The sequence below is a fragment of the Pelodiscus sinensis genome, chromosome 14 (assembly GCF_049634645.1).
Source record: "Pelodiscus sinensis isolate JC-2024 chromosome 14, ASM4963464v1, whole genome shotgun sequence".
Classification (NCBI taxonomy): domain Eukaryota; kingdom Metazoa; phylum Chordata; order Testudines; family Trionychidae; genus Pelodiscus; species Pelodiscus sinensis.
In genome coordinates, this window is record NC_134724.1 from 21,517,142 (window position 1) to 21,542,938 (window position 25,797).

The 25,797-nt window shown below is 43.5% G+C and overlaps 1 protein-coding gene across 3 annotated transcripts in view; it reads left to right on the top strand.

Moving 5' to 3' along the window:
• LOC102453110 (NAD(P) transhydrogenase, mitochondrial-like) overlaps nucleotides 1–25,797 on the top strand; it is a 90,323-nt gene that overhangs the window by 15,634 nt on the left and 48,892 nt on the right. For all 3 annotated transcript variants that reach the window (XM_025190703.2, XM_006135049.4, XM_075897170.1), the window contains exons 4-11: nucleotides 6,176–6,405; nucleotides 7,183–7,400; nucleotides 14,868–14,955; nucleotides 17,751–17,839; nucleotides 18,723–18,910; nucleotides 19,764–19,897; nucleotides 23,436–23,627; nucleotides 25,212–25,365. In XM_025190703.2, the coding sequence (XP_025046488.2) occupies nucleotides 6,176–6,405; nucleotides 7,183–7,400; nucleotides 14,868–14,955; nucleotides 17,751–17,839; nucleotides 18,723–18,910; nucleotides 19,764–19,897; nucleotides 23,436–23,627; nucleotides 25,212–25,365 (1,293 nt within the window). The remainder of the gene's footprint in view (nucleotides 1–6,175; nucleotides 6,406–7,182; nucleotides 7,401–14,867; nucleotides 14,956–17,750; nucleotides 17,840–18,722; nucleotides 18,911–19,763; nucleotides 19,898–23,435; nucleotides 23,628–25,211; nucleotides 25,366–25,797) is intronic.

The window sequence follows — 25,797 nt, forward strand, 5'->3', positions numbered from 1 at the left end:
CTTGGTCCTGCTGATGTTATTGGAATTTTGTCACAGTCCTCAGTGCACCAAGCTTTGGCGCATAGTGCTCAGCCCTGCCAAATGCTGGGCATTCCTGTGAAGTGATCGGTGCACTCAATTCCCAGTAATGTTTGGTGTTCAGGACTGTAAGGGTGTGGACACCCCCAGTGTGCCTCAGTGCCCCTTGACTGTCCTCACATAGCCCCTCTCAGGACAAGTTACAGTCTGTATGGGTTGCTCATCATAGGCACACAGCAGTATATAACTGGCCCTCTAAGCAAGGCTGAGTCCACAAAGCAGTTTATAACTGTTGTAGCGGGGCGCACCCCAGGTAGGGGGACCCGGGCCCACCCTACTCCACCCAGAGGGTCACCCCGTCGATGTTAGTGTGGGGCGGCAATGCCCCATCACTCACCCCCGTTTCCAGAACTCCATCCCTTTCCCCCCGCTCGTTAGTCCCTATGGACCTAGAGAAAAAATCTGCATTGTTATGGGCTTTCCCTGGTCTGTGGCAGATCTCAGACTTGTAAGGCTGTAAGGCCAAATACCACCTCATAATCCTAGGGTTGGTCTCCATTGTTTGCAGCCATCGTAATGGCGCATGATCCGTTATCAGTGTGAATGTTCCCCCTAGCAGGTAATAGCGCAGTGCCTCTATTGCCCATTTAGCTGCCAGGGCCTCCTTCTCAATCGTGGCATACTGTTGTTCCCATGGTAGTAATTTCCTGCTTAAATACAGGATTGGGTGTTCCTCCCCTTCCTGCTCCTGTGAGAGGATCACTCCTAGGCATCTGTCTGTACTATAAACGGTTTTGTAAAATCGGGTTGATGGAGGACCGGTGTCTGCGTCAGTTGTTGTTTTAATGCTCTGAATGCCTTTTCGCACTGCGGGGCCCACTGGACCCTTTGGGGTCTTGTATTTTGGGTTAGATCTGTCAAGGGTGCTGCAATCGTGGCGAAATTGGGTATGAATCGCCGGTAATAACCGGCTAGACCCAGGAACTGGCGGACTTGCCTTTTTGTGGTGGGGGCTTTATAATCTCGCAGGGCTTCCACCTTGTCTACTTGAGGTTTTATCCTTCCCCGTCCCACCCGGTAGCCTAAGTAGGACACCTCTCTTTGTCCAAAATGGCACTTACTTGGGTTAGCCGTGAGCTTGGCCGTGGCCAGCGCCCCAAGGACCGCCTTCAAATGCTGCAGATGTTCCGTCCAGGTTTCACTAAAAATGACAATGTCATCAATGTATGCAGCCGCATACTCACGATGTTCCTGCAGTACCTTGTCCATTAACCTCTGGAACGTTGCTGCCGCCCCATTCAGTCCAAAAGGCATGGTGTTGAATTGGAACAGGCCAAAAGGCGTGGCAAACGCGGTCTTACTCTCCGAGGCTGGTGTCAGGGGAATCTGCCAGTAGCCTTTGGTGAGGTCTAGCGTAGATATGTAGTGGGCTTTGCCCAGCCGCTCCAGCAGTTCGTTTACTCGTGGCATAGGATACGCATCAAATCGCGAGATTGCGTTGATCTTCCGAAAGTCTATGCAAAATTGTATCGTGCCATCGGGTTTAGGCACCAACACAATGGGGCTACGCCACTCGCTCTTAGATTCCCTGATCACCCCCATTTGCAGCATCTGCTGCAGCTCCTCCTGAACTGGCCCCCACATTTTCCGGGGCAGGGGTCGTATGTGGTCCCGAATCTTCTTACCTGGGGTTGTCGAGATATGGTGACTCATAAGGGGGGTCTTACCCGGTTGTGTGGTTAGGACCTGGTCAAAATCCCAAAGGAGGGAGTTCAGCTCTTTTTGCTGTTCCGCCGTCAGTTCTGCCCCAATGTGCGCTATCCCTTCCGCCTTCAAGTTGCCTCCGCAGGGTCCTAGTTCCGGTTCTGGTGGCTGTAAGGCGATAAGCATATCCTCCCGGGCGTTCCACTTCTTTAGTAAATTGACGTGATAAATTTGTTTGTCCTTCCGTTTTCCTGACAATTTAATTTCATAATCTACTGGTCCTACCTGCCGTAGGACCTCAAAGGGCCCTTGCCATTTGGCCAACAATTTTGAGTCTGGCACCGGTAATAGCAGGAGTACCCTGTCCCCCAGTTGGAATGTCCTGGACTTGGCCCCCCGGTTATAATACTGGGCTTGCTTACTTTGGGCCTGAAGGAGGTTCTCCCTAGCCAGCTCCCCTACGGTCCGGAGTCGCTGTTGCAAGTCCAAGATATAGGGTACTGTACCCATCACCCTGGAGCCCTGCTCCTCCCAGATTTCACGCAATAAGTCCAGTATCCTCCGGGGTTGGCGGTCGTAAAGTAATTCAAATGGGGAGAATCCCGTTGAGGCTTGGGGCACCTCTCGCACCGCAAACAACAGTGCTGGTAGTAATAAGTCCCAATCCTTTGGGTCGAGCTCCACAAACCGTCGCAACATAATTTTTAATGTCTTATTGAAACGTTCAACAAGTCCATCGGTTTGCGGGTGGTAAACTGAGGTACGCATGGTCTTGATGTTTAAGAGATGGCAAAGTTCCGCCATCAGTTTGGAGGTCACATTGGTCCCTTGGTCAGTTAGTATCTCCCTGGGGATTCCCACCCGGGAGAATACTTGCACCAACTCACGCGCCAGCGTTGCCGCCATCGTGTTCTTAAGGGGGACAGCCTCGGGGTATCAGGTGGCATAGTCAATTATGACCATTATATACTGGTGCCCACGTCGGGACCTCTCCAGGGGCCTTACCAGATCTAAAGCCACCCGGTCGAACGGCACCTCTACCACGGGGAGAGGGACTAGCGGGGCTTTTGGCACTCCTCCCGGAGCCGTCCTTTGGCACTCAGGGCAGGACTCACAGAAGTCTCTGACCTCCTTATAAATCCCTGGCCAAAAGAACCTCTGCGTTATGCGCTGTAGGGTCTTCTCTTGCCCCAAATGTCCGGCCCAGGGATTCGCATGTGCCAGGTCTAATACCTGCCTACAATACCGTGCGGTGACCAACAACTGGCTAACCTCTGTCTGCCCGTCAGTTGACCGTGCGATCCGATATAATCGATCGGCTCTTACCTCGAATCGCGGTGTTGGTCAAACAGCTGTCCCCGTGCCGGGGTCCCCAGTCTCTCCTGCCCCTTGTTCCCAGACATGGGTTAAGGAGGGGTCTTTCTGTTGGTCTCTCGTGAAGTCCTCCTCCCCTCTTATTTCCTCCGAACTGAGGGTTTTCTCAGGGTCCGGTTCCTCCTCCGGGCCTTGGGATGTTCCCCTTTTACAGTTCTCCGTCCCTGCTGGTGGTGGTTGCACCTGCTTCTCCCAGTCACGCAGGATGCGTCTGAAACCCGGCCAGTCCCGGCCCAGTAGTACAGGATACACCAGCTTTGGGGCTAATGCTACCCTGCAGATCACCTCATCTACCCCATCCGACAGATGAACCCACCCCGTGGGGTAGGCGCTAACATCTCCGTGGATGCATTGCATCGAGATGGACCCCCCGGCCGCCTCCCACTCTGGGACCAGCTCTGCTCGTACCATTGTCTGGCTGCACCCAGAATCCACCAGGGCGGTCACTGGCCTTCCCTCTAGCCATACCTACAGGGTAATCTTTGTCTTGTCTCGTGGTCTCGCCCGTAGGTCGGCAGCCATCACCTGTCCATACGCACCCTCTGTGTGGATGTTGCCCCCTCGCTGGCCTCTTGCTTGTCCCGGTCCCTCACGCTTCGGGGTAGGACCCCAGTCTGGGCTCCCTTGCACGTTGGTTTCGCCCAGGTCCAAATCACCTTCCGCCCGCCCTCTGGTTTCTCTTACCATCCTGGGTCGGTGGTCCTGAGTCTGTTCCCTGGTGGTTTGTCGCCGCCGCCTTCCCCCCGTGCTAGCCGGGGCTTCCCGGGTCCACTTGGGGCACAGCCTCCGGATATGGCCCGGCTTCCCGCAGGCCCAACATGTCCGTGCCTCCCCTGTTGCCTTCACAGGGGACGCTCTCTCTTTGCCCCTATTAGCTGGGTGGGGCCTCCCGGCTCCCACCCCGTAGGGGCACTCCCTCCTCAGGTGTCCCCTGAGCCCACAGGCAAAACAAGTTTTCAGGCTCGGCCCCTGCCCCCAACTCTTGGAGCTTGGTTTACTACGGAGTCCAAGGTCACCCCTTTGTCGTGGCCGGCTCCCCTTTTCCCACAGCCCAGCCTGTAGGGCCTCCCAGGCCCTCCAATACTTATTCATTATCTCCTTTCCCCCCCCCCCCCCCAACTAACCGTTCTTGTCCTGTGGCCTACCGACCACTATTTATTCACAATAAACCCCTTTTCCCCTCCGGGTGGGGTTACACTGCCCACATTCTCCACCATCTGTAAGGGGGTGGACACCCCCAGTGTGCCTCAGTGCCCCTTGACTGTCCTCACATAGCCCCTCTCAGGACAAGTTACAGTCTGTATGGGTTGCTCATAATAGGCACACAGCAGTATATAACTGGCCTTCTAAGCAAGGCCGAGTCCACAAAGCAGTTTATAACTGTTGTAGCGGGGCGCACATCAGGTAGGGGGACCCGGGCCCACCCTACTCCACCGGGTCCCAGCCTAGGGCCCTGTGAGTGACCAGGTAACGGGTCACTCCCTCGGCGGGGCCATCCAGCCGAAACGCACCGAGGTTCTCGGGCCAGGAGCGACGGCTCCCGCTCCTGCCTTGGGCCACTTCCTGTCTGGATCCCCGGGCTTCCTTCTCCTGGACTTGTCCAGCGGGCTGCGATCTCCAGGCCGGCGTCCCCTCGGCCAGCAGTCTCCATCTCCTTCGGCTGTCTCCCTCCAAGGAGCTCCTGCTTCCTCTGCAGTCAGCCCTCCACTGGCCTCCCCCCAAGCAACCTGTGCTTCTCTATATATACCTGCCAGCTGGGTTCTCACTCCCCTAATGGGTTCAGCTGGCTTCCACCAGCCAATTGTGCTGCCCTAGATAGTTGCCAGCTGGGCTCTCACTGGCCCTAAACCGCTCCGGCTGGCCTCTTTCTTTCTAGCCCTGGCTCAGGGCCGGAGTCCTGGTCTTAAAGGGCCAGTGCAGGGCAGGCACCCTGTCACAAGGACCTTTCAGGATCAAGACATCAGAGTTACATTCATGCCGTGCATGGAACCAGCACCACGCCAAGCACCACTGAAATCCTGTCTTGAGGCTTTAAGTGGAACTTAAGTGATATATATTCCTTGTGTTTTTCCCCCAGCCCACTGCCACACAGGGTGAATTTAACCCTTAAAAGGCCCAATCTAGCTCTATTGAATTCAATGGAAAATCTTTATAGTACCCAATAAGATTGGGCACTATAATGAGGGCCCTGCAAATCCCTTGATATCCATGGGTATCTGCATCCGCAGATGTGGATGCAGATATCCACAACTCATTTTTGTGAACACAAATGAAGATGCAGATTCAAAATTTTATATCTGTTTAGGGCATATAGATAATAGTTTAGGGCCTGATCCTGAAAACATTTCTTATTGAGCGCTGTATCTACTACTGTGAATGCTGGCTGGATTAGCTCCTTAAAAACTTACAGAGATACCCTTAGACTGTTTCACAAAATGTTCTTGCCGCTTTGTCCACAAAGATCGTTCTCTCACATACAAAGCCAGGAAAAATAAAGCTTCCTCTTCCAGTGATACTGCCTTGTTTTTGGTTTTTCCACCTCGTGTGAGCGTGGTTGAGGTTGTTGCTTCATTGTTTGTGGTCAATTCCACACCTTTTTTGGGATAAACAGCATGAAATCTTGTGTAAGCAGTATCCCAGCCAAGGCTTTTATAAACCAAACTTTAAGTTGTTATCCTTTTGGCATCTGTGAATGTGTTTGTGTGACCGTGTGGGCTGGCTGTGGAAAGATGCACTGTAAAATCTTTAACGGAATGTTTCATCTGGTAGCATTCTGTGTCATTTACAAAAAACACAGACTCGGTCTTATCATCCTTCCTCACGCAAGCACTCCCACTGAGGTCACTCACTAGGGATATGTGTGTGAGTAAAAACTACTCCTAGGGTTGGGTCCTCAGGTTGGTATTTTCTAAGATGCCTAAGGGAGCTAGGCACTCCAATCCCATTGACTTCTAATGGGAATTTGCTACTGAAATATTCTTTGTGCCTTTGAAACTCCCTCCCCCCTTTTATTCCACAAAGAACAATTCAATGAATATGAATTTGGGAAAAATAATAATTCTCCTTTATTTTTACTTAGGAATTCGTTACAAGGACCTAGTTGTGGGTATCCCCAAAGAAACATTCAAAAACGAGAAGCGAGTGGCACTCTCTCCTGCTGGTGTCCAGTCCTTAATTAAACAAGGCTTTAATGTGCAAGTGCAACATGGAGCTGGGGAAGAAGCAAAGTTTTCTGATGAGCAATACAAAGAGGCTGGAGCAAAAATCAGTGACTTAAAAACTGTTTTTGGCTCAGATATTGTTTTAAAGGCAAGTATAATATGTGACATGAATCCCATATATTTATTCCAATGGCAATATGGATAATATTTCAGACAAGAGAGACTCTGATTTTAAGAAAATCAGAATTTCAGCATGACATTAAAATGAATAGAACAGCTTGTCTATGGCACCAATTCATATGATAAATGTAATCTTATATGTGTCCAGTAATATAGGGGTACTGTATTTTGTGTCAACAGCCTTTACAGCAAGAACTGTTTCACACCTCTTAAGCATGTGTTGTATTTCTGGTTTTGGTGGAAGGATTATGTTTCCACAAAGATATTGCTCAATACATCCCCAGTTCACACCCATTGTGGTATGATTGTTGGCATTCTGTTCCATGCCAGATCATGCAAATCACTTATTTGCTCAATGGGATGAATGGTATTTGATATAAAGGCATTTAACCATTTTTTGTTTACTGCTATTAGTCTAAAGCCACTAGTCTAAAGCTATTACTTCTGCAATAGGATCTGCAACATCCAGACCAGTGTTTCTCAGTCTTTTTGATACCAAGGACTAGCTTGCTGCCTTTCTAAACTGTTCCAGGAAGATCTCAGGGACCGGTTGTTACTGCTCAATTCAATAGGGTGCCACAAGAGCACAGTGATCTGTGTAAAAGACACAGAGGGCTAAGACAAAAGATTCCGTGTATTTTATTAATAGTAAATTCAGTTTTCAAAAGCTTAATTTAAATAATCAGACTTGAAATTCTTTTAATGAAAAAAATAAAATGTGTGGTATGTTTTGTGTCTGTCTAAGGTCAGAGCCCCAGGTTTTAATGAAGTGCTGGGAGTGCACGAGGCTTCTCTTCTCAAGGAGAATGCAACACTGGTCAGCTTTATCTACCCTGCTCAGAACCCAGATCTCCTAGGCAAACTTGCTCAGTGCAAAGCCACAGTCTTGGCAATGGACCAAGTTCCTCGAGTCACTATCGCCCAAGGATATGATGCTTTAAGCTCAATGGCCAACATTGCAGGGTGAGGAGACAGAATATGAATTTTATTGCATGAATGTTATTTTTGTAATTGAAGGTGTCTGGTATAGCCTTGTGTCCATTTATTCCTGGGAGCACCACTCTACACATGTGATTTTACATAACCCTGCTCTCTCTTGCATGTGGACAACAGATAGAATAATGCTGGCTGTCACAGTGCCTGCTTCTCTGCTGGGCTATTGGGCTACGTCTAGACTACATGCCTCTGTTGGCAGAGGGATGTAAATGAAGCACTTTGAAAGTGCAAATGAAGCCACAATTTGAATTTCCCGTGCTTCGTTTGCATAATCGTGTAATAGCGCTCTTTCAAAAAAGCGCTATTTTGAAATTGAAACCGCAGTCTAGACGTGGTTCTTTCGAAACTGGGGTGCTCTTTTGAAAGATCCCGTAAACCTCATTGAATAAATCATTCCTGTAAACCATTTTTTGAAAAAGCGCCCCATTTTTGAAAGAACCGCGTCTAGACTGCGGTTTCAATTTTGAAATAGCGCTTTTTCAAAAGAGTGCCATTATGTGATTATGCAAACGAAGCACAGGAAATTCAAATCCTGGCTTCTTCTGCACTTTCAAAGTGCTTCATTTACATCCCTCTGTCGGCAGAGGGATGTAGTCTAGACGTAGCCTTGGAGACCCAGAATAACAGAATAGGGAGTTGGTTAGCTCTGTCTGATGGCTTCCCTCCCCTCCGCAGGCACCCAGGAGAAAAGGAAGAGAAGCTGGCAACCAGTTACAGTTCTCCTGTTCTTTGTCCCAGACCACAGAGGCTTCTGTACCTTATGCCAGATGAATATGGTCCTCAGGGGACCATGCATCACCTAGGAGGAACTGGAGTGCTATGTCCTTCCCCTCTCTCACATGCCTTCTTCACCAGGGACTATAGGGAGCATGATTGCGACTGGTATAGAATCTGCTTCAAAATGTTGATTGTAGCCCCTTTACATTTTGGCTATGTCTGCACTGCAGGCTTCTTGCTCAAGAACTGTTTCAAAGAAGAGTTCTTGTGCAAAAGATCTTCCACAAGAGCACGTCCACACTGCCATGTGCTTTTGCTCAAGAGCGTCCATGACAGTGTGGACGATCTCTTGCACAAGAAAGCTCTCATGGCCATTTTAGCCTTAGGGGTTTCTTGTGCAAGAAATTCATGTTGCCTGGCTACATTGCCTTCTTGTGAAAGAGCTCTTGCATAAGAGTGCTTATTGCTCTTGGGGAGAGGAATAACTCTTCTGGAAGAAGCCCTGTTTTCTGACGCTGTACTGTAAATTTACTTGCGCAAGAATGCGTGTGCAGTGTAGACACACTGCAAGTTTGCACAAGAACAGGCATTCTTGCGCAAAAAGCCTGCAGTGTAGAGGTAGCCTTTGGCACTTAGGCCAAGGAGCCTGGTCACTGTTGATTTAGGGCCCAAAGGACTGCAGATTAGGCACTGGCAGTTTTTAGAATGGTGTGTTTCCCTTGTTACATAAGTGCCAGTGTAACGCCAACAGGCGTTATCGAATCTGGGTCCTTTGGAGTCTAGAACATGAGCTCAAAGCCAGGTAGCTATCAGCTAAGGCTGTAGCATAGGTTCATTATTCTCTTGGTAAGTGGTCTCTGTGCCATTATCTGGGACAGTGCACCACACCCAAGAGGTGTTTGGTTTACACCAGGGCCTTAAAACTGGTGCTGCTTTCTGTTTCAGAGCGACAACACACGCTGGCTGTGTCTACATTGGCACCCTTTTCCGGAAAAGGGCTGCTAACGAGACACTTCAGAATTGCAAATGCCGCGGAGTATTTAAATATCCTCGCGGCATTTGCATGAACATGGCTGCCGCTTTTTTCCGGCTCGGGGCTTTGCCGGAGAAAAGCGCCAGTCTAGACGGGATTTTTCAGAAAATAAAGCCTTTTCTGGAAGATCCCTTATTGCTGAATTTAAGAGGAATAAAGGAATGTTCCGGAAAAGGGTGCCAATGTAGACACAGCCACATTGTCTTAGAGCTATACTGACTTGCAGGTGGGCAAGAAAACTTATTTCAGTCAATCCATTGTAACACATGTGGTTCTCAATACCATTGACTGATAAACATGCTCTTATATTTGGCATAGCTTTAACATACCAGTTTTTATTATTTTTCCATGATTCTCTTTCACAGAAATAAAGCTGAAACACAAGATCTTTGCATGGGAAGTGTATTGATAGGAATTTCACTTTTCTTAATTGAAAGTGGCAGACAATTTTCTATCTTTAAAGTTGCTGTGCTACTCTAAGGACTGATACAAGGGGCTGCATGAGCTGGGCATTTTGTATGAAAATATCACCTTTACAAGGCTACTAACCTCTGACAACCTGAGTCACAAATATCTCATGGCTGGTCTTGACTCTTACCTCCTACATGGAATCACACTGCTACTAGCCAAGCCATCAAGAACAATTGCCATTCAGCAATAGACACATTTGGAATCAATTCAGATTTGGAACTGATTTCAAAGCCATTTTGATTTAGGTAAGGAGCTTGTTTAAAAAAACACAATACACTAGTTTAAACATTGGACCAATTATTTACATTCATAAGCTACATATTGAAATGGTTTAAAATCTGAACCATTTCATCTCAAATAGAATCAATTTGGTAAAGATATCAAACATATTTAAGTGTTTCATTGAATGAGGAATTTTCCTCACCATTTGCTGACTTCATCACCACTGAAATTTAATTCAGAAGATATTTGATAAAGCTCTGTCCTTGCTTATTTGTCATGACATCATTACATTTTGCCTATCAAAGGACTGAGTGAATGTAGTCCTTTAATTTTATTTGTCCTCTGCAATGTAGCGTAGGGAAATATTATGCATTTATTCTCCCTCTTTGTGTCTCTGAGCTTTGAAAATGCTCTTTTGTCAGGAATATAAGCAAACTCTCAAGAGTCATCATCACTGTGTCAGATATTTGGACCCACTTAAACTTATCCTTACCTATCAATGTATCTGAGTGGGTCATCCCATACCAAAAAGAGATAACACCCAGTAACTTTTCTTTCTCTTCCCCTGGGTGAATATTCTTTCTACATACTTCCCAGCACTCAGTCATTCAAATGCCTCCTCAATGAGTAAACAGTGAGCTAAACTGCAATGGGAAATTGTGCCAAACCTGTACCTGACATGAGGCAAAATTTTTCTTTTTAAATCTTAAAGAATTTTAAAGATTATTTAGTGCTAATGATCAAAGAATCATAGAATACCAGATCTGGAACAGACCTTGAGATCATCAAGTTCAGTCCACTGCCCTCATGGCAGGACCAAGCACAATCTGTATCATCCCTGATAGATGTCTGTCTAACCTGCTCTTAAATATCTCCAGTGATGGAGATTCCACAACCTCCGTAGGCAATCCATTCCAGTGTTTAACCACCCTGATGGTTAGGAAGTTTTTCCTAATGTCTAATCTAAACCTCCCTTGCTGTAACGTAAACCCATTGCTTCTTGTCCTATCATCAGAGGCCAAGGAGAACAATTTTCCCCCTGCTCCCTGTGACACCTTTTGGATACCTGAAAACAGCTATCATGTCCCCCCTCTGACTTTTCTTTTCCAAACTAAACAAGCCCAATTCCTTCAGCCAAATTTCAGGAAAAAAAAACCCTCTTTGGGAACATCCCTTCTTCATCGTAGAATGAGGTTTAAACGGATGCTGAAAAAATGTGTAGTCTTTTCTGAATTTTTTTTTCCAGAAAAGCAGATGCGTTCTTTGGATGCGGTATCCTAGAAAAATGCTGTAGTCTAGACATACCCTGAGGCCTTATCAGCACAGAGTAGAGCGGAAGAATAACTTTTCGTGTCTTGCTCACAATGCTCCTGTGCCAATCTGACATCATTGTTCTTCTAGAGACAAGAAGAGAGTGGCATCATTTTCTATTCTGATACTTCACACTTTTTCTGTCACTGCCAAAAATGAAGCCATCAAGCGCTGACCATTTTTGCTAATCTGGGTCAGATTAAAGCCAAGGATTGAAAAGAAAAAGTCCATTTCCCATTACCAGACCCCAGATCTGAGCATCTTCCAAATGCAACCCACCTTACAGGAAAGTGTTACAGAAAAGGTTGGCTTTACGCCACTCCCTCCATCTCAAACCATCTCAACTCTCTGTGCACTAGTAATGGAACAGGAAAATACACACTCTAGAGAACTAGTAGAAGATGCCAAACTGATGCATTTGCCTGGAACAGCGCCCTCAATTGGTGATTTGCCAACCTCCAATGTGGAGAAACACTTATTGATCCCTTGTAAATGGCATAGGAATGAGTTCTGTGGAGTGCATTGCCTCAGTCCCTCTTAAATCATTCTGCTTTGCACTGGAACTGCAAGTTGAACTGATTTTATGTTTGTGAACACTGACAAAAATTGATAAAAGTGTCAGCTTGGATGAGAACAGGCCAACCTGTCAAGTTAGCCAAACACATATCCTATCTGAATCCTAGAGCCACATGAATTTTTTGTCATGCCCCTCATGATACAAGTTGGACACTTTTACTTATTCCCTGGACTTTCCATCTTTTATTGTAACAGGAAATACTTTAAAATTATTCACTTCCAGCACTGGCTCATCCCACGTGCACTATTTTTCTCCACATGCCGTCAGAGGGAAGTGCGGTTACATGAATCACGTCTCATGTATTCAGCTCCAGTGCTGCTAAGGAGGAAAAAATTACAAGCAATGATAATGTCAGCACAGACAATATTGTTTGTCTTTGCAGAACCATAAACAACATCATGAGGATATTTTTTAAAAGGTCTTGCTGACAGCTCTGGTAAATTTAAGCAATCAGGGTACAGAGATGAATAGTGTTTTCCTGTTACACACACTCTATCTTTGTCTTTTAGCCTGTAAAACTGTTTAATTAACCTAGTGTCAAATCCTCTGATTCCCCTCCAATAGACTAACATGAGGCTCAAAACATGTCTTCATTTTTATACAGGCTGTTCTTAAAATATTTGTATTTAATGTTCAGCCATCCTTTTGTTTACTCTAAGCCAAAATATATTTAGACATCACAAAAAGCACACAACCACAAAAAGGGAATAGGGAGCACTCCACACTACCGAATTAGTTTTTGCTCTCACACAGAAATTATGCACCTAAAACATTATTTGCAAAATTGCTAGAAAAAGCTGGATTGTATATGATGGTTTTTTAGGATAGCTTGAGATTGAGCATCCAACAATTTACTGGGTCCAAACCCAGCTCTCGATGGGTGAAATTCAGAGCAGAATTTGGCTTATAGGTATCATACATGTATACAGCATTTAGCAGGGACCATTGGTTAGAATCCAGTAGGCATATCTTAAATGATCATTTTTCTTTCCTTTGCTTATCTTGAGCATTAGCATGTCTCAGTCTCCCTCATCTTTCATGTCTATTTACTAGGTGAAAGCTGGACTCCATTCATGTGAAAAAGGCCAACATTTCACCCACCCTGTTTCTCAGTATCTCGAAATAAGCTATGCAATTTGGGGATGTCAAAATAAATTGCTATTCTGCTGACTTCCTGGAGGGGAAGTCAGAGTTAGAAGCCTGTTATTTTGAATTTATTTAGGAAAATAACTCTGCTGTGTAGACATACCCTCCCAGAATAACTCCTTTGCGGTTTCACATGATATGGACAGTGGGCCATCTTCTGTGCCATCTTACATATTTGGATTGCTGACTTTGAGATGCTCACATGCCATCTTTCAAGCGAATTGGCTGTTTCTTCCAGTTCCATGCTTAGTTTTTTAATATAGCTTGCTTATGCCTAATCATGGAGGTTTTCTTTAGGATTTTTTGCTTTTGTTTTGTTGTTACTGTTGAATTTGTCACATGGTCAGCTACTCCAAGATCCTCAGTGAAACTATATGTCACTTTGTGTAGTTTGGTCTTTTTTATCTTGACCCCACAAATAGCACTAATCAGTCCACTGTGGACTGAAGATCTTTAAAAGCTTCAGAGGGGTAGCTGAGTTAGTCTGTAACAGGAAAAACTTACACTTTGGTCATCTGAAGAAGTGGGCTGTGCCCACGAAAGCTCATGATACCATCTACATGTTTTGTTAGTTTTTAAAGTGCTACTAGACTATTTGTTGTTCTTTAAGTTTTTCTTGAAAATCTTTAGTTTACCTAAAGCTGTTTTTCAGGCACTGGGAAAGATCAGCACTTCTAAAACTGCCAACTGCTCTTTCTTTTGTCTCCCAATAGCCATTAGTAGGAACAGTTTCAAAATTAAAAGTAAAACTTCTATCATAGGCTGCTCTTTGCTAGTTTCATTCTGGGGTGCATTTTCCCAGTTGAATCATCTAAAGATTAAAGATGGGTCTGAGCCACAAAGTGTATCTGAAACTGGATCTAAACTTCCTTACGTCTGGGCATAACTGGCTCCTGGGATTGAGGTCACAGGCCTGGCCCTGAAAGATATCTGAGCATTTTCTGAGAAGTGCTGTGCTCCTTCTGTGAAAGTCAAGGAGTTGGCACCTTGTGGGAAGCATTCAGCATCATACATGGTAGGGGTGGGGTGAGTCTTCAAATTGGAACCTGATCCTAATCATAACTTTCCTAAAGCTAATAATGGGTATTCAGACCTGGGAAGCTGCTATGGGGACATCTTTGTTTAAAGTAATTACTGATGTAACCAGGATAAACTAGGCCATAACAATTTGAAGCCATGCACAGCATTTTAATGTGTGTTGCTGCACCATCTCTTGTTTCCTGACGAAAAAACAATATGTTAGAGGGTTTGTGGGCAGCAGTTAATTAGGAAAGATTACATTATGAAGGAATGTTAAGGAAACCCATATTGATGGGTGCAGCACACACATTTCCTTTGGCAATGGCATGTGCTGTTTGCCTCATTTTTCATTTCATGCCATGTTTAAGTGATCACTGATTAATGCAGGAATCCCTGTTGTGCATTCTAGATGTAACTGTAGCGTAGTCTGCATTCCGCCCACAAGGTTGAACGCATGGACAGCCCAGCCCCATTAACACATAGGCCCTACCTCTTCACCCAGGGATGGGTTTTTTGTTTTTGTTTTTGTTTTGTTTTAAAGTAAAAATACTGAAACCATAATAAATATTTATTTATGCCATGAGTCCACACCCTTGCACACTTTCCTTTCCCAGCAATAGTCCTTCATTGGGCATTCACTTTAAAAGTGTGTTACAAACCACTGGTATAAATTGTTATGACATCTGAATGTATTTTTTCATTTAGCAGATATATTGGTTTAAGATGTTCAATAGCCATTGTTTGTTTTATGGGGTTTCTATTAATTATCTCACTGATTTGGTCTGCATATTTGTCTGAGGAGTTTTGGCTCAGCTGTGTTTGGCACCCAGGCAGGTACAGGAATGATACCCTTGGCATAGTTAGATTTATGTTTTGTCTTCAGAGGCTTTATTGCATTACTGCAGGGTTTTTTTAAATTGTTGTTTGCATTTTCTAGGTACAAGGCTGTAATCCTGGCAGCTAATCATTTTGGCAGATTTTTTACTGGTCAGATAACAGCAGCTGGAAAGGTGCCTCCTGCAAAGGTAAGGATTGTATAGATGAGAATAGTGGAGTAACATTCCGTACTGAATGTCCTGACTGACCATGTTGTCAGGGAGTGCAGCTCCACCATCTGACCTTTCTAGGAATCTAGGGTATAGCCGTTACAGTTCCATTTGTTGCAACTTTATTTGTACTGGCCTCAGATTGTATCTGGTCCTAACACAAGTGAGTGGGGCATAAGGAGCCTTCCCTCCATGAGCACCCCACCGTGGAGGCCAGATATAACTGCAGTACTTGAATTCTCCAGAGTGCAAAGTCTGTTTTCACTAGAGCTCCCTATGGCACTAGCCTTACCATCAGGGGCTGGGTGGAAACAGGGTATTTCCACAGCTGGATGGCTGCCATGTAGATTGTCCACAGCAATCCCATATGGAGGTGGTCCATTGAGTCCACTTTTTCTGTGTGGGTAGAAGCTCACAGAACTCCTGCAGAAGTGTAGCTCCACACTGCCCTAAGCACTGGCCTGTGCTTACATAGGGTTGTCAACAATCCCTTATTACAAGGGATCCCTTATTTTTCATCTCTGTACAAGAAGATTGAGAGTTAAGGAATAATGCAACAAGCAGCAAGAAATATCCTTCATGAATACAAGTGAGTTCTCCTCCTTTTCCTTCTCCTTTTCCTTTTCCTCCTTCTCCTTCTTCTCCATCATCATCATCATCATCATCATCATAAAAATAATAATACAAGAAGAAATAATCAGGAGGATGGGTGAGGTGAAGTTGCTAAGAAAACAGCCTCGTATTTTTAAATATAATGTTGGCAATCCTATGGCTGATAGCAGGCCAAATTCTTCTCTCCTTTACATAAATGCAATGCCTCCGAGGTGAAAGGGAGTTGTGCCCCTGTCACTGAGGCTGCATCTACACTGCACTCTTATTGGTAAAACTTTTGTTGGTCAGGGATATGAAAAAAGCACACCCTAACCAACACAATTTTACTGATGAAAAGCACCAGTGGAGAACGTTTTGTTGGCGGAAGGCACTCTCCTGCTGACAGAACTACTGCTTCTTGTTGGAGCTCTTTCCTACTGGCAAAGAGCAGCGATGCTGCGTACCTGTACAATGAGTCTGGTGTAGCGACATAGCTGTGCCACTGGAAAGTGCACAGGGTAGACATAGCCTTATTGGAGAACTTGGCCCCAGTTCTGTTTTTACTTGGTTTTTTAAGTGTTTTGGTAAATGTTTGGTCAGATGTAGTCATTTAAATGCTACAAATGCATGTAATCAATTCACACCTAGAGACAGCTATTTGTCAGAGGTGTGTGTGTGTATTTAAGGAAAATAATGTCCACACAGAACCTGTTATTCACCAGGGAACTGACTTCAGCACTCAAACACCCATTTCAGTTGGAGTTGCCATTTACATTACATTGTGAGGGCAGAATTTTGTCTAGAATGCCTGTTTGAGGAAAAGTCAGACTATAACAGATCAAATAGCTATTTAAATCAGGCTTATTTCCTCCACCACTCCTCCAGAGTGAAACTTTTGAGTCTTGTTGGCATAGCAAGGTGAGTCCTAGTTGTGTTTTGTTTCACAAAAGGGGTTTAAATAGCTAACCAGTTCCAGCTTGATCTTATTTTGTACATATCAGACCTTGCACAGGGCAGATCGCTGCCACCAGCTCTTCTCGCCCCATGCTGAGCCCTGGTCTGCACTAGAGATGTAATAGTATAGTCAATTAACCGATTAACCAATGAGCAAAAGCGTATAGGTTAATGCTATAGACCTTCTCCTCCTCCCCTCCCCCCACACCCGTAATTTTTTTAGCAGGCTGGCCAGCAACCTGGCTCAGTCCTGATTCACCTAAGGTCTGGGACCTACCTCCTGTGGCTCTGCATTTAAAGTGTATTAGGAGCCAGGTGGGCAAGCAGTTCCAGCTTGTGCCAGGTCTGGGAGCTCAGCCCATTCCCCTCCCCTTACCCCTCTCCACCGAGCAGGGGTTCCTGCCACCCAGTACTGCTGGGCCTCTGTATCAAGTAGTCTGTGAAGGGAGCTGGTTTTTAAACTGGCTCCCTTTGTGGACCAGCTCCCGCCTGGCATCCCGCGCTGCTGCCTCTGATATGGAGGCAGCGGCACCGAATGGCAAGGGGCTGCTCAGGAGTGGGGCTGAAGCACATTAGCTGCTGGCTCCACCCTCAGGGACTATGAACTAGTTGAGTAACCGATAAGGATTCATGAAGTTAATCGACTTTTCAATTAACTGACATTTAACATCTCTAGGCTGCACTAGGGAGTTATTTCAAAATAATAAGTGGAGTGTCTATTTTAAAATAACGGGCTGGTTATTTCAAAATCTGTACTCCTGCTTTCCTTGGGGGATAACACTGATTTCAAAATAGTGTTAGTGTGGATGCTCCACTGCTGCTATTTTGAAATAACTGTTCCCCAAAGTAATTTGAAGTAATTATTCCACAGTGCTTCTGGAGCTCTAAGTCGAGGTAGCGCATTCACAATAACAGAGCCGCCCTTGGACTAATTTTGAGGCTCCCTTGTAGTGGGAAGACCCTTCAATTTTTTTTATTTTGAAAATTATTATTTTGAATTTAGTTATTTTGAAATAATTTCCTAGTGTAGACATGCCCTAAGAGGGCTATTTAAGTACTTACATAATTTTGACAAGTTTTGAAACTCAGTTGAAATACTTACATTTAGTAGCATCAGATGCTCTTGTGACTTCAAGTGCTTTTGAAGATAAGAAATATAACCCACACCATGGAGTGGGGTAAGATACAGAACGCACTTTGCTCACTGTCCATGTGTTTGATCTCTCTAGATGTTGATCATTGGTGGTGGTGTGGCTGGGCTAGCTGCTGCAGGAGCTGCACGTGCAATGGGAGCTATTGTCAGAGGATTTGACACCAGGTAGGGTCAGCAAATACCAGCCTAATACTATTTCTGGGTTTGTATAGAACAGGGATGGCCAACCCATTAAATGAAGAGAGCTGAAACAGCAGCGGAAAAAATGCGAAGAGCCGCGCCAGAATTGTTGAGAGCACACACAAAAAGGGAAGAGCTTTCCACCAGCCAGAGTTGCTGAGCCAAAAAAAAAAGAAAAAAAAAAAAAAAACGCTGACCCTTTAAAAAGCACGGGTTAGGCTTTTTGGCCACATCAGGCTCCCAACAGCCAACTCCATCTTGCTGATGCCATTTTGCCATGCTGGACGGCTCCCTTGCACACAGTGTAGGAGCACATGGGGCAGCTTTGCGAGCTGCACTTTCAGGGGTGAAGAGCCAACCCTGGCATAGAACATCCTGGGCAAAATCCTGTTTTCAGTTATTTCAGTGGAAATGCCTTTGAAACTAATGTCCCAAATTCATCTCTGAGGTAAGGCTGTGAAACGTGCATACACAATATCCAGTGCACATAAACAGTGCTGATTCCCAGCTGGCACATGTGCCCTGAGCATTGCACATGTTCAATTTTGCTGCGTTCAAATCCATGCTCTAGTTTTCATCAAAATCCCATTTTCAGGATAATGCAAAATATTATCATTGAGACATGGAAAGGCTTAACAACAGATATATAACTGTGTTTTTTCAGTTCACTGATAATTAATATTAAGTTCTTCAACTCTTGGTTCAATTAAAAAGTGTAGAAGAAGCTAAGATACAGAGTTTCTTTGCTGTAAATGACTGTAACAAAGTTTGTGAAATGCAGTCGTCTTGCAACTGGTAATGTAATCATGCAAAGTTCAATAATCCAATATTTAATCCAATATATGTCATCTCTGTGCTTCGCATGCAGGCTGCCAGCTCTGGAGCAGTTTAAATCTCTTGGAGCAGAACCTCTTGAAGTGCATATTGCTGAAACGGGAGAAGGTGTTGGAGGTTATGCAAAAGAAATGTCCAAAGAATTTATTGAAGCAGAAATGGCATTATTTGCCAAACAATGTAAAGAGGTGGATATTATAGTTAGCACTGCTCTTATACCAGGTAAAGTGCAGCTTTATGATTACTACAGACTTATCTATATGTTTGTATGAACATTTCCAGTTAGCTATATGAATACAATGAACATGAGCATACAATAGAAATTGTACATGAGAAAAATTGTTCTCCTTGGCCTCTGAGGATAGGACGAGAAGCAATGAGCTTAAATTGCAGCAGGGGAGGGTTAGGGTGGACATTAGGAAAAACTTCCTAACTGTTAGGGTGGTTAAACATTGGAATAAATTGCCCAGGGAAATTGTGGAATCTCCATCACTGAGAAATTTAAGAGCAGGGTAGATAGACATCTATCAGGGATAATCTAGACAGTGCTTGGTCCTGCCATGAGGGCAGGGGACTGGACTTGATGATCTCTTGAGGTTGCTTCCAGTTCTAGTATTCTATGATTCTATGAATAAGAGCTTCTGGTTTGGACTCCAGTTAATATTTATGTCATGGATTAGAATGGCTTAGAACATAAGAACAGACTAAAGGTCCATATATCCCGTGGCCAATGCTAGGTGCCCCCGGAGAGAATGAACAGAATAGAGTTCATCAAACGATCCCACCCCCTGTCATCCATTCCCAGCCTCTGACAAACAGAGGCTAAGGACATCATTCCTAACCATCCTGGCTAATAGCCATTGATGGACCTAACCTCCATTGATGGACCTATCCACCATGGCTTCTTTTAATTGTCTTAATTTATATGATTAGTATTTTATTATTTATTACCAGCAGCACCCACAACATACTAGATGTTGTCTTTGCACATCTTCAGTTTCTTTGGTAGAATTTTGCTATATATAATGACAATTAGTTGATTTTTACTTTTTTTTTTTTTTTAAATTTGCAATAGGGAAAAAAGCCCCAATCCTAATCACTAAAAATATGGTGGAGTCCATGAAGGATGGCTCGGTAATTGTGGATCTTGCATCTGAAGCTGGTGGCAATGTGGAAACGACTCATCCTGGAGAGCTTTATATTCACAAGGTCTGTAGAATAAGTCAATGCTTATTAGTAATGGTTAAAGTGTATATAAAATTGAAACAATATTGCAGTTGTCTGAGGAAACATTCTAGTAACAAAGAACTGGCCTTGTTTCCTTGAAGCCATTGCATGTATGTCATGAATACTTACTATTGTGTGGCAGGATAATAAAGCAGAGTCTTTCACTTCACAAGTAATGAAACCACAAATTGGAATACTGTCCAGACACCATTCCATCTTTGAAAATTTTATGCTTTGTGATTTTTATAAGCATAGTTACAGTGTTTTTAATAACCGTATTCATAAATGCCCTTAAATTAATCTCCAGAGCTTTATTAACAAAACGGCAGAGCTGTCCAATGTCCGACTATAGTAAAAGTGAAGGAAATTTGGCTTAGAGGTTCTTTTTATGTAGTCACTTATAAAACTAACAACGGTCAATTTAACTATTTTACAATGTTGAACCATCAATATTAACCTAGGAATTTGCTATTTTAGCTAAAATGTAAAACCATAAAATGATATAAAGGTGTAATTTATTTGTTGCTAAAACAAACTTAATCTGAATTGTTACAAAGGACCAGATTAAGACACTTTCCCCCCTTCCCAATATGGCCAGCCCAAAGTCGAGAAAAATCATGGAGTCAGGCTCCAAAAATAATAATGTGTAAAAAACATTAAATATTGTGGGGGATTTTATTTGCCTCCTTGTGTTTAGGGTTCATGTTTTCAGGTGTTTCTCTGCAGCGAGCAGGGCAAGAAACTTACTTTTTTCAGAGGCAGCTGAGAGTCTTTAGTGGAAACATTTTTCTAGCAGCTGGGATTTTACAGACTATGCTAAATGTCACGAGACTCGTGATAAAATTCTGAGAGCTGGCAACACTGCCTTCTTGAGTTGCTGGGTCTCCAGAGTGGACTACCCGATTTTTCCCTCTATCTGTGCATCCTTTGAGTTTATCTAAGGCTTATAGTAAGACCTACTATAAACCAGATGGAAATAATTTTTTATGGGAAATTTGGTCTCTATAAAATCAATATTTCCCATTGGAAATTGTATATCTTGCTGAAATGTTTTGATTTTTCATTAGGAAAATTCAAACACAATTTTTCATTTGGGAATCAGGTTGTTCTAAATTAAAGTATTTCACTTTGCTGAATCAAATTGAAATGTTTTGTTTTGGATCAGCTCCACATTAATCTATGTCTGTCTGAAGTGCTATGGTCCTCCTGTAGTTTGGGTGCTTCAAGGCTCTTTCTCCTCAATAGTCTGGTCTCCCTAGCTGGACTACATGACCCACCATGCACAACCTTAGGTATTGTCTACACAGCAGTGTTATTTCGGACTAACTGACTTTATTCCAAAATAACATAGTCCGTGACTACACAGCAAGTACAAGTTAGAGAAGCCTTCAGGATGCTATAATTTTTTTTCTTCCCTTGTTCTTGGCATTTGGCTAGGAGAAGGTCTTCCTTAGATTGAACAGATCCAGTCTATTTCCTGTATGGAGACTCTGGCTATGTCTACACAGCAGCGTTATTTTGGAATAACTGACACTATTCCAAAATAACTTGGTCCACATCTACACAGCAAGCAGTTATTTCAACATAATGTCAAAATAATGCCAAGCTGGAAGACTTCTTACTCTGACTCCTGTAGCCCTGATTTTATGAGGAGTAAGGGAAGTTGGAGGAAGAGTCCTCTTTCTCAACTTGTGTGTAAACAATGCCAAAAGCCGAAATAAGCTCTTTCGACTTAAGCTACACCAGTGATGTAGTTTAGCTATAGTTGGACTTACATTGTCCCCTTTTCATCAGGAGTGTGATGCCTGCTTGCTTTGTTACAAAGATATAAGGGGGAACTGTGTGGGAAAAAAATGTAAAGTAGGAGCAGCTCTCTGCTCATGGTTATGAGAATCTGAATTAGAGAATGAAGAGACAGCTGGAAAATATGCAGCTCTTAGAGCTCTAGCCAATATCTTTCTGTTTGATTAATAGAAAGCTTTCCCTGGGAGCAGGATATCCCATAACTGCTTACTCTAGGGTTTCAGATACTGAAGGTTGGATGGACACTATAAATGTTCCATGCAGTGCTGCAGCTGTTCATTTAATTTTCCACCCTAAATAGTTCCAAAATCATTAATTCCAGCAGGAATGTTACAATCCTGAACTGTAACAATAAATATTCTTGAAGATCACATGCCTGAGGTGTAATTGTTCTCTGAGTAGAGAGCAATGATAGACCACTATCCCTAGCCCACCTCCCATCCAAGATGAGGTTTCTCTCTAATCCTTTTTTATTTTTTCTAAACTTCAGAATTTTGTACCTTTTGTCCTTGAAAGGAGTTGATGTTTGAAGCCACTTGGGGTCACTGTGGCTTCACTGCAGGGGAAGCACACAAACCCCCTGTAGGAGATGATTGTGCAAGTTCTGAAGGTGGGATGCTGTAAATGAACAATTGAAATGGGACATAGAGCCTCAATAGCATTGCTAGAGCCCCTCTCAATATTCTAGACAGGGGCTAGTTGCCTGTGGCTGTGTTCTGGAAAATCAGCTGCAAAGAGCAGTCCATCTATGGTGTTTCAGTATTAATTTGCACTGATACTGTTTGTGGTTGCCATCACAGGCGACTCATGGTAACATTAGGGAGGTGCTCCACCTCTCTATGCCCCTGCCAAAATGTTAATTGCTAAATAGGATGTCCCCACGTTTCCCCCTCTCTGTTCCTCTGGGAGGCCCTTTCAGCACACCCTCCTCCTGTAGGCACCAGTCACCATTGGTTCCCAGACTTGAACATTGTATCCTTTACCTTACTCCTGAAAGAGCGTTGGAACCAGCACCTGTGACTACATATGGGATAGGTTGGCATCTGCACAATCCAGATGGCTAATAATGGAATGTATAATAATGAGGATAAAATAAAAGAAAAAAATCCAAGAACCTAGGGCACAGAATCTAAGATAGAGCATATGCAGTTGTTTTGAGAGTATAGAAATATTTGCTTTTCAATAGTCCGTACACTTCAGCTATAATACTGGGAGATGTTGGTAAGGAAATGTTACCCTTTTCTGTGTGTTTGCAGGGAATAGAAAATGAAGGTATCTAAAACCATATCTTCCTTTTGAAACTAATTGGAGTGCAGTTAACCTGGGAAACATGTTGTGCAATGTGATCTTTATCAGACAAACAAAAGGTGTTTTCAAACTTTAAAAGCACTTGATTTCTTATTCTCAAAATAAGCACCATATGGTTTCCCAACTGGCCTCCCAGCTTGTTCAGTTTCTGGCTTTCGGACAAAATTGCTGATTTTTTTTTTTTGTTTTTTTGTTTTTTTTTTGTTCAGACATCAGAGTAAGCCATTAGTTTTAAAAAGAACCTTTAACTTGTAAAACAAAGCATTGGAAAGAAGTGTCTGCAGTAATATGTGAATTTGATTTACTAGCATTTGTAAAATATGCATCAGGTCTGTGGAGGACGCATGAAAAGATTTCAAGATAATACATGAAAAAGGTCTAACATATATTTATTTTTCTTTCTCATCAGGGTGTGGTTCACATTGGTTATACAGATTTGCCAAGTAGAATGGCAACTCAGGCCAGTAGCCTGTATTCCAACAACATCTTGAAATTATTAAAAGCTATTTCTCCTGACAAAGAATATTTTCATTTTGAGCCAAAAGATAATTTTGATTATGGGACTATTGATCATGTCATTAGAGGAACCATGGTAATGAAGGTGAGTTTTAAGCACATTTTGAAAAAGCTGATGATTGGGTATCAATTGTATTACGAAGGACATAAATGTTCCTGTTAGCCAGTCCAGGAAATCTTCTCAGTGGGTAGCTCTTATAGCATTCATAATGGTGCAACATAGTTAGTTTATATTGAAAAGTTCCAAGCACTAACGTAGTTAAGGGCAAAAATGGCTTAGTGAAAGTTATTGCCATTGATTTTGTGATACATAAAGAAGAATTCAAGACTAAGGATTGATCCATTAACTCAGTGATTGTGGGAGATATGAATTCAATGCCAGATGAGGCTTTTTGCTCTGGGATCAATATGTACTAACAACAAGAGAAGATGTCTTCTGCCAAAAAGTCAGATGGGTGGGTGGGAGTATGAGCTGTGTGTGGTTCTTGAAATAATGTCGATTAGCGTTAACATTGGAAAGTTTTATGGGCTGGAGGATGTTTCTGCGATGCAGTCACACCAGTGTGCAAGGAACAATGGCACTGTTGCTTAAGACAATAATAGGCTTCTGAAGCATCCGACTACCCCTCACCAACCGTCAGAGTCTTCGCAGTAGAAATCACTCTCCTTTCATAAATTCTCTGCTCCTGTCACAGTGGCAAAGGAGGCAAGGGAACTGACCAAGCAATTCAATGATGACTAAGATCACTTGTGTATTGACTGTGATGATTCCAAACAAGAGAAATGTCTTTGGATGAACTAATTTTTTTGCGGGGATGTTTATTTTGGATGGAATATAAAGTGTAGTTCTGTTGATAAGGTGAATTCACAAGGATCCATGTTTGCCTTCAGGTATGATTAGACCAAAGCATAGACATGCACAATAGTTAGATATTGGCAGGCTGAAATCAATACAGGTTGAACCTCTCTTGTCTGGCACTCTGGTCTGTCAACATCTGTGGTCGGGCATGATTTTAGTTAGCCAGATTTAGCATGGGTATGGCCAAGTTTCCTGGGGTCCCATAAAGTTTCTTTATAGCCACCAGTCTTGGCTGTCAGAAGATAATTAGGGATAAATTAGAGCTAAATAACAGCACAGAACACTAAGAGCCCAGTAAGCAGTAGAAGTGTTGTAATGCTGCTAGACAGTATTGACCTCTTGTACTCCGGACAATTCTCTGGTTTGGCACTGGTCAGGTTCTAAGGGTGCCAGACTAGACAAACTGTAGTTCTGACAGGATTTGACAGGGAGAAACATAATAGACCCAAAAGATACCAGGCCGGATGCTGTGCTGCAATGAACGTGGGGATGGAGAGGCCAAAGGTGTTTTTTCTCCACTGACTGAATCCAGCAACCAATGCTAATTTCACCCCTAAAGTTATTTAATTTCAATATAGATTTTTAAAATGTAAATTTTCAAAACAAGCATCTTTGCAATAAAATTACCTGTGCTCTTTCATCAGTGTAGTAAAAAGTAAATGCCAAATCCTGTATCTTTCCTCCTCTGAGCAACCCCAGTGCCTTCAATGAGCCAGCTCCCATGAGTAAATGTCACAGGATCCAACCCTAACATAATGGAAGCCAAGATACCCCAGGAATCCATCAGAGTCATTGTCTTGTTTGTCACAGGATGGCAAGAATTTATTTCCAGCACCTTTACCAAGAACAATGCCGCCTCCTGACCCTGCTAAACAAAAAACCGTGCACGAACTAGAAGCTGAGAAAAAAGCATCAGTTTCACCATTCAGGAAAACCATGACCTCTTCTGGAGTTTACACAGCAGGTAAAAATGATTTTGTTGCACAATCCAATTTGTTTGCCTTTAATTTAATCTGCGTGAGTATTTACTTTGAAATAAAACCATCTCCTGAACTAGAGCTATTCAAGGTGTCTTAAAAATGAAAAGTATCAGAACAGGTTACATAATCTGCTGACTTGTTACTTTCCATGTGAATGGGGCTATGTCTACACTACACTGATAATTGGAATAAGGTATGCAAGTTAGCCCATCTACACTGGGCTAAATTTTGGAAAAGCTTCCTCTTTCAGAAGAGCCCTTCTTCCTTGTGGGAGGAGGAAGACTGGGCTTCCGAAAGAGAGCATCTGCTCTTCTGCGAAAAAAAGTGGAAGAGCAGACTCGTTCCCTGGATGCGGCAGAGTTTTTCCGGGATACCAGAGGTATCCTGAAAAAAACCTGTAGTGTAGATGTAGCCTG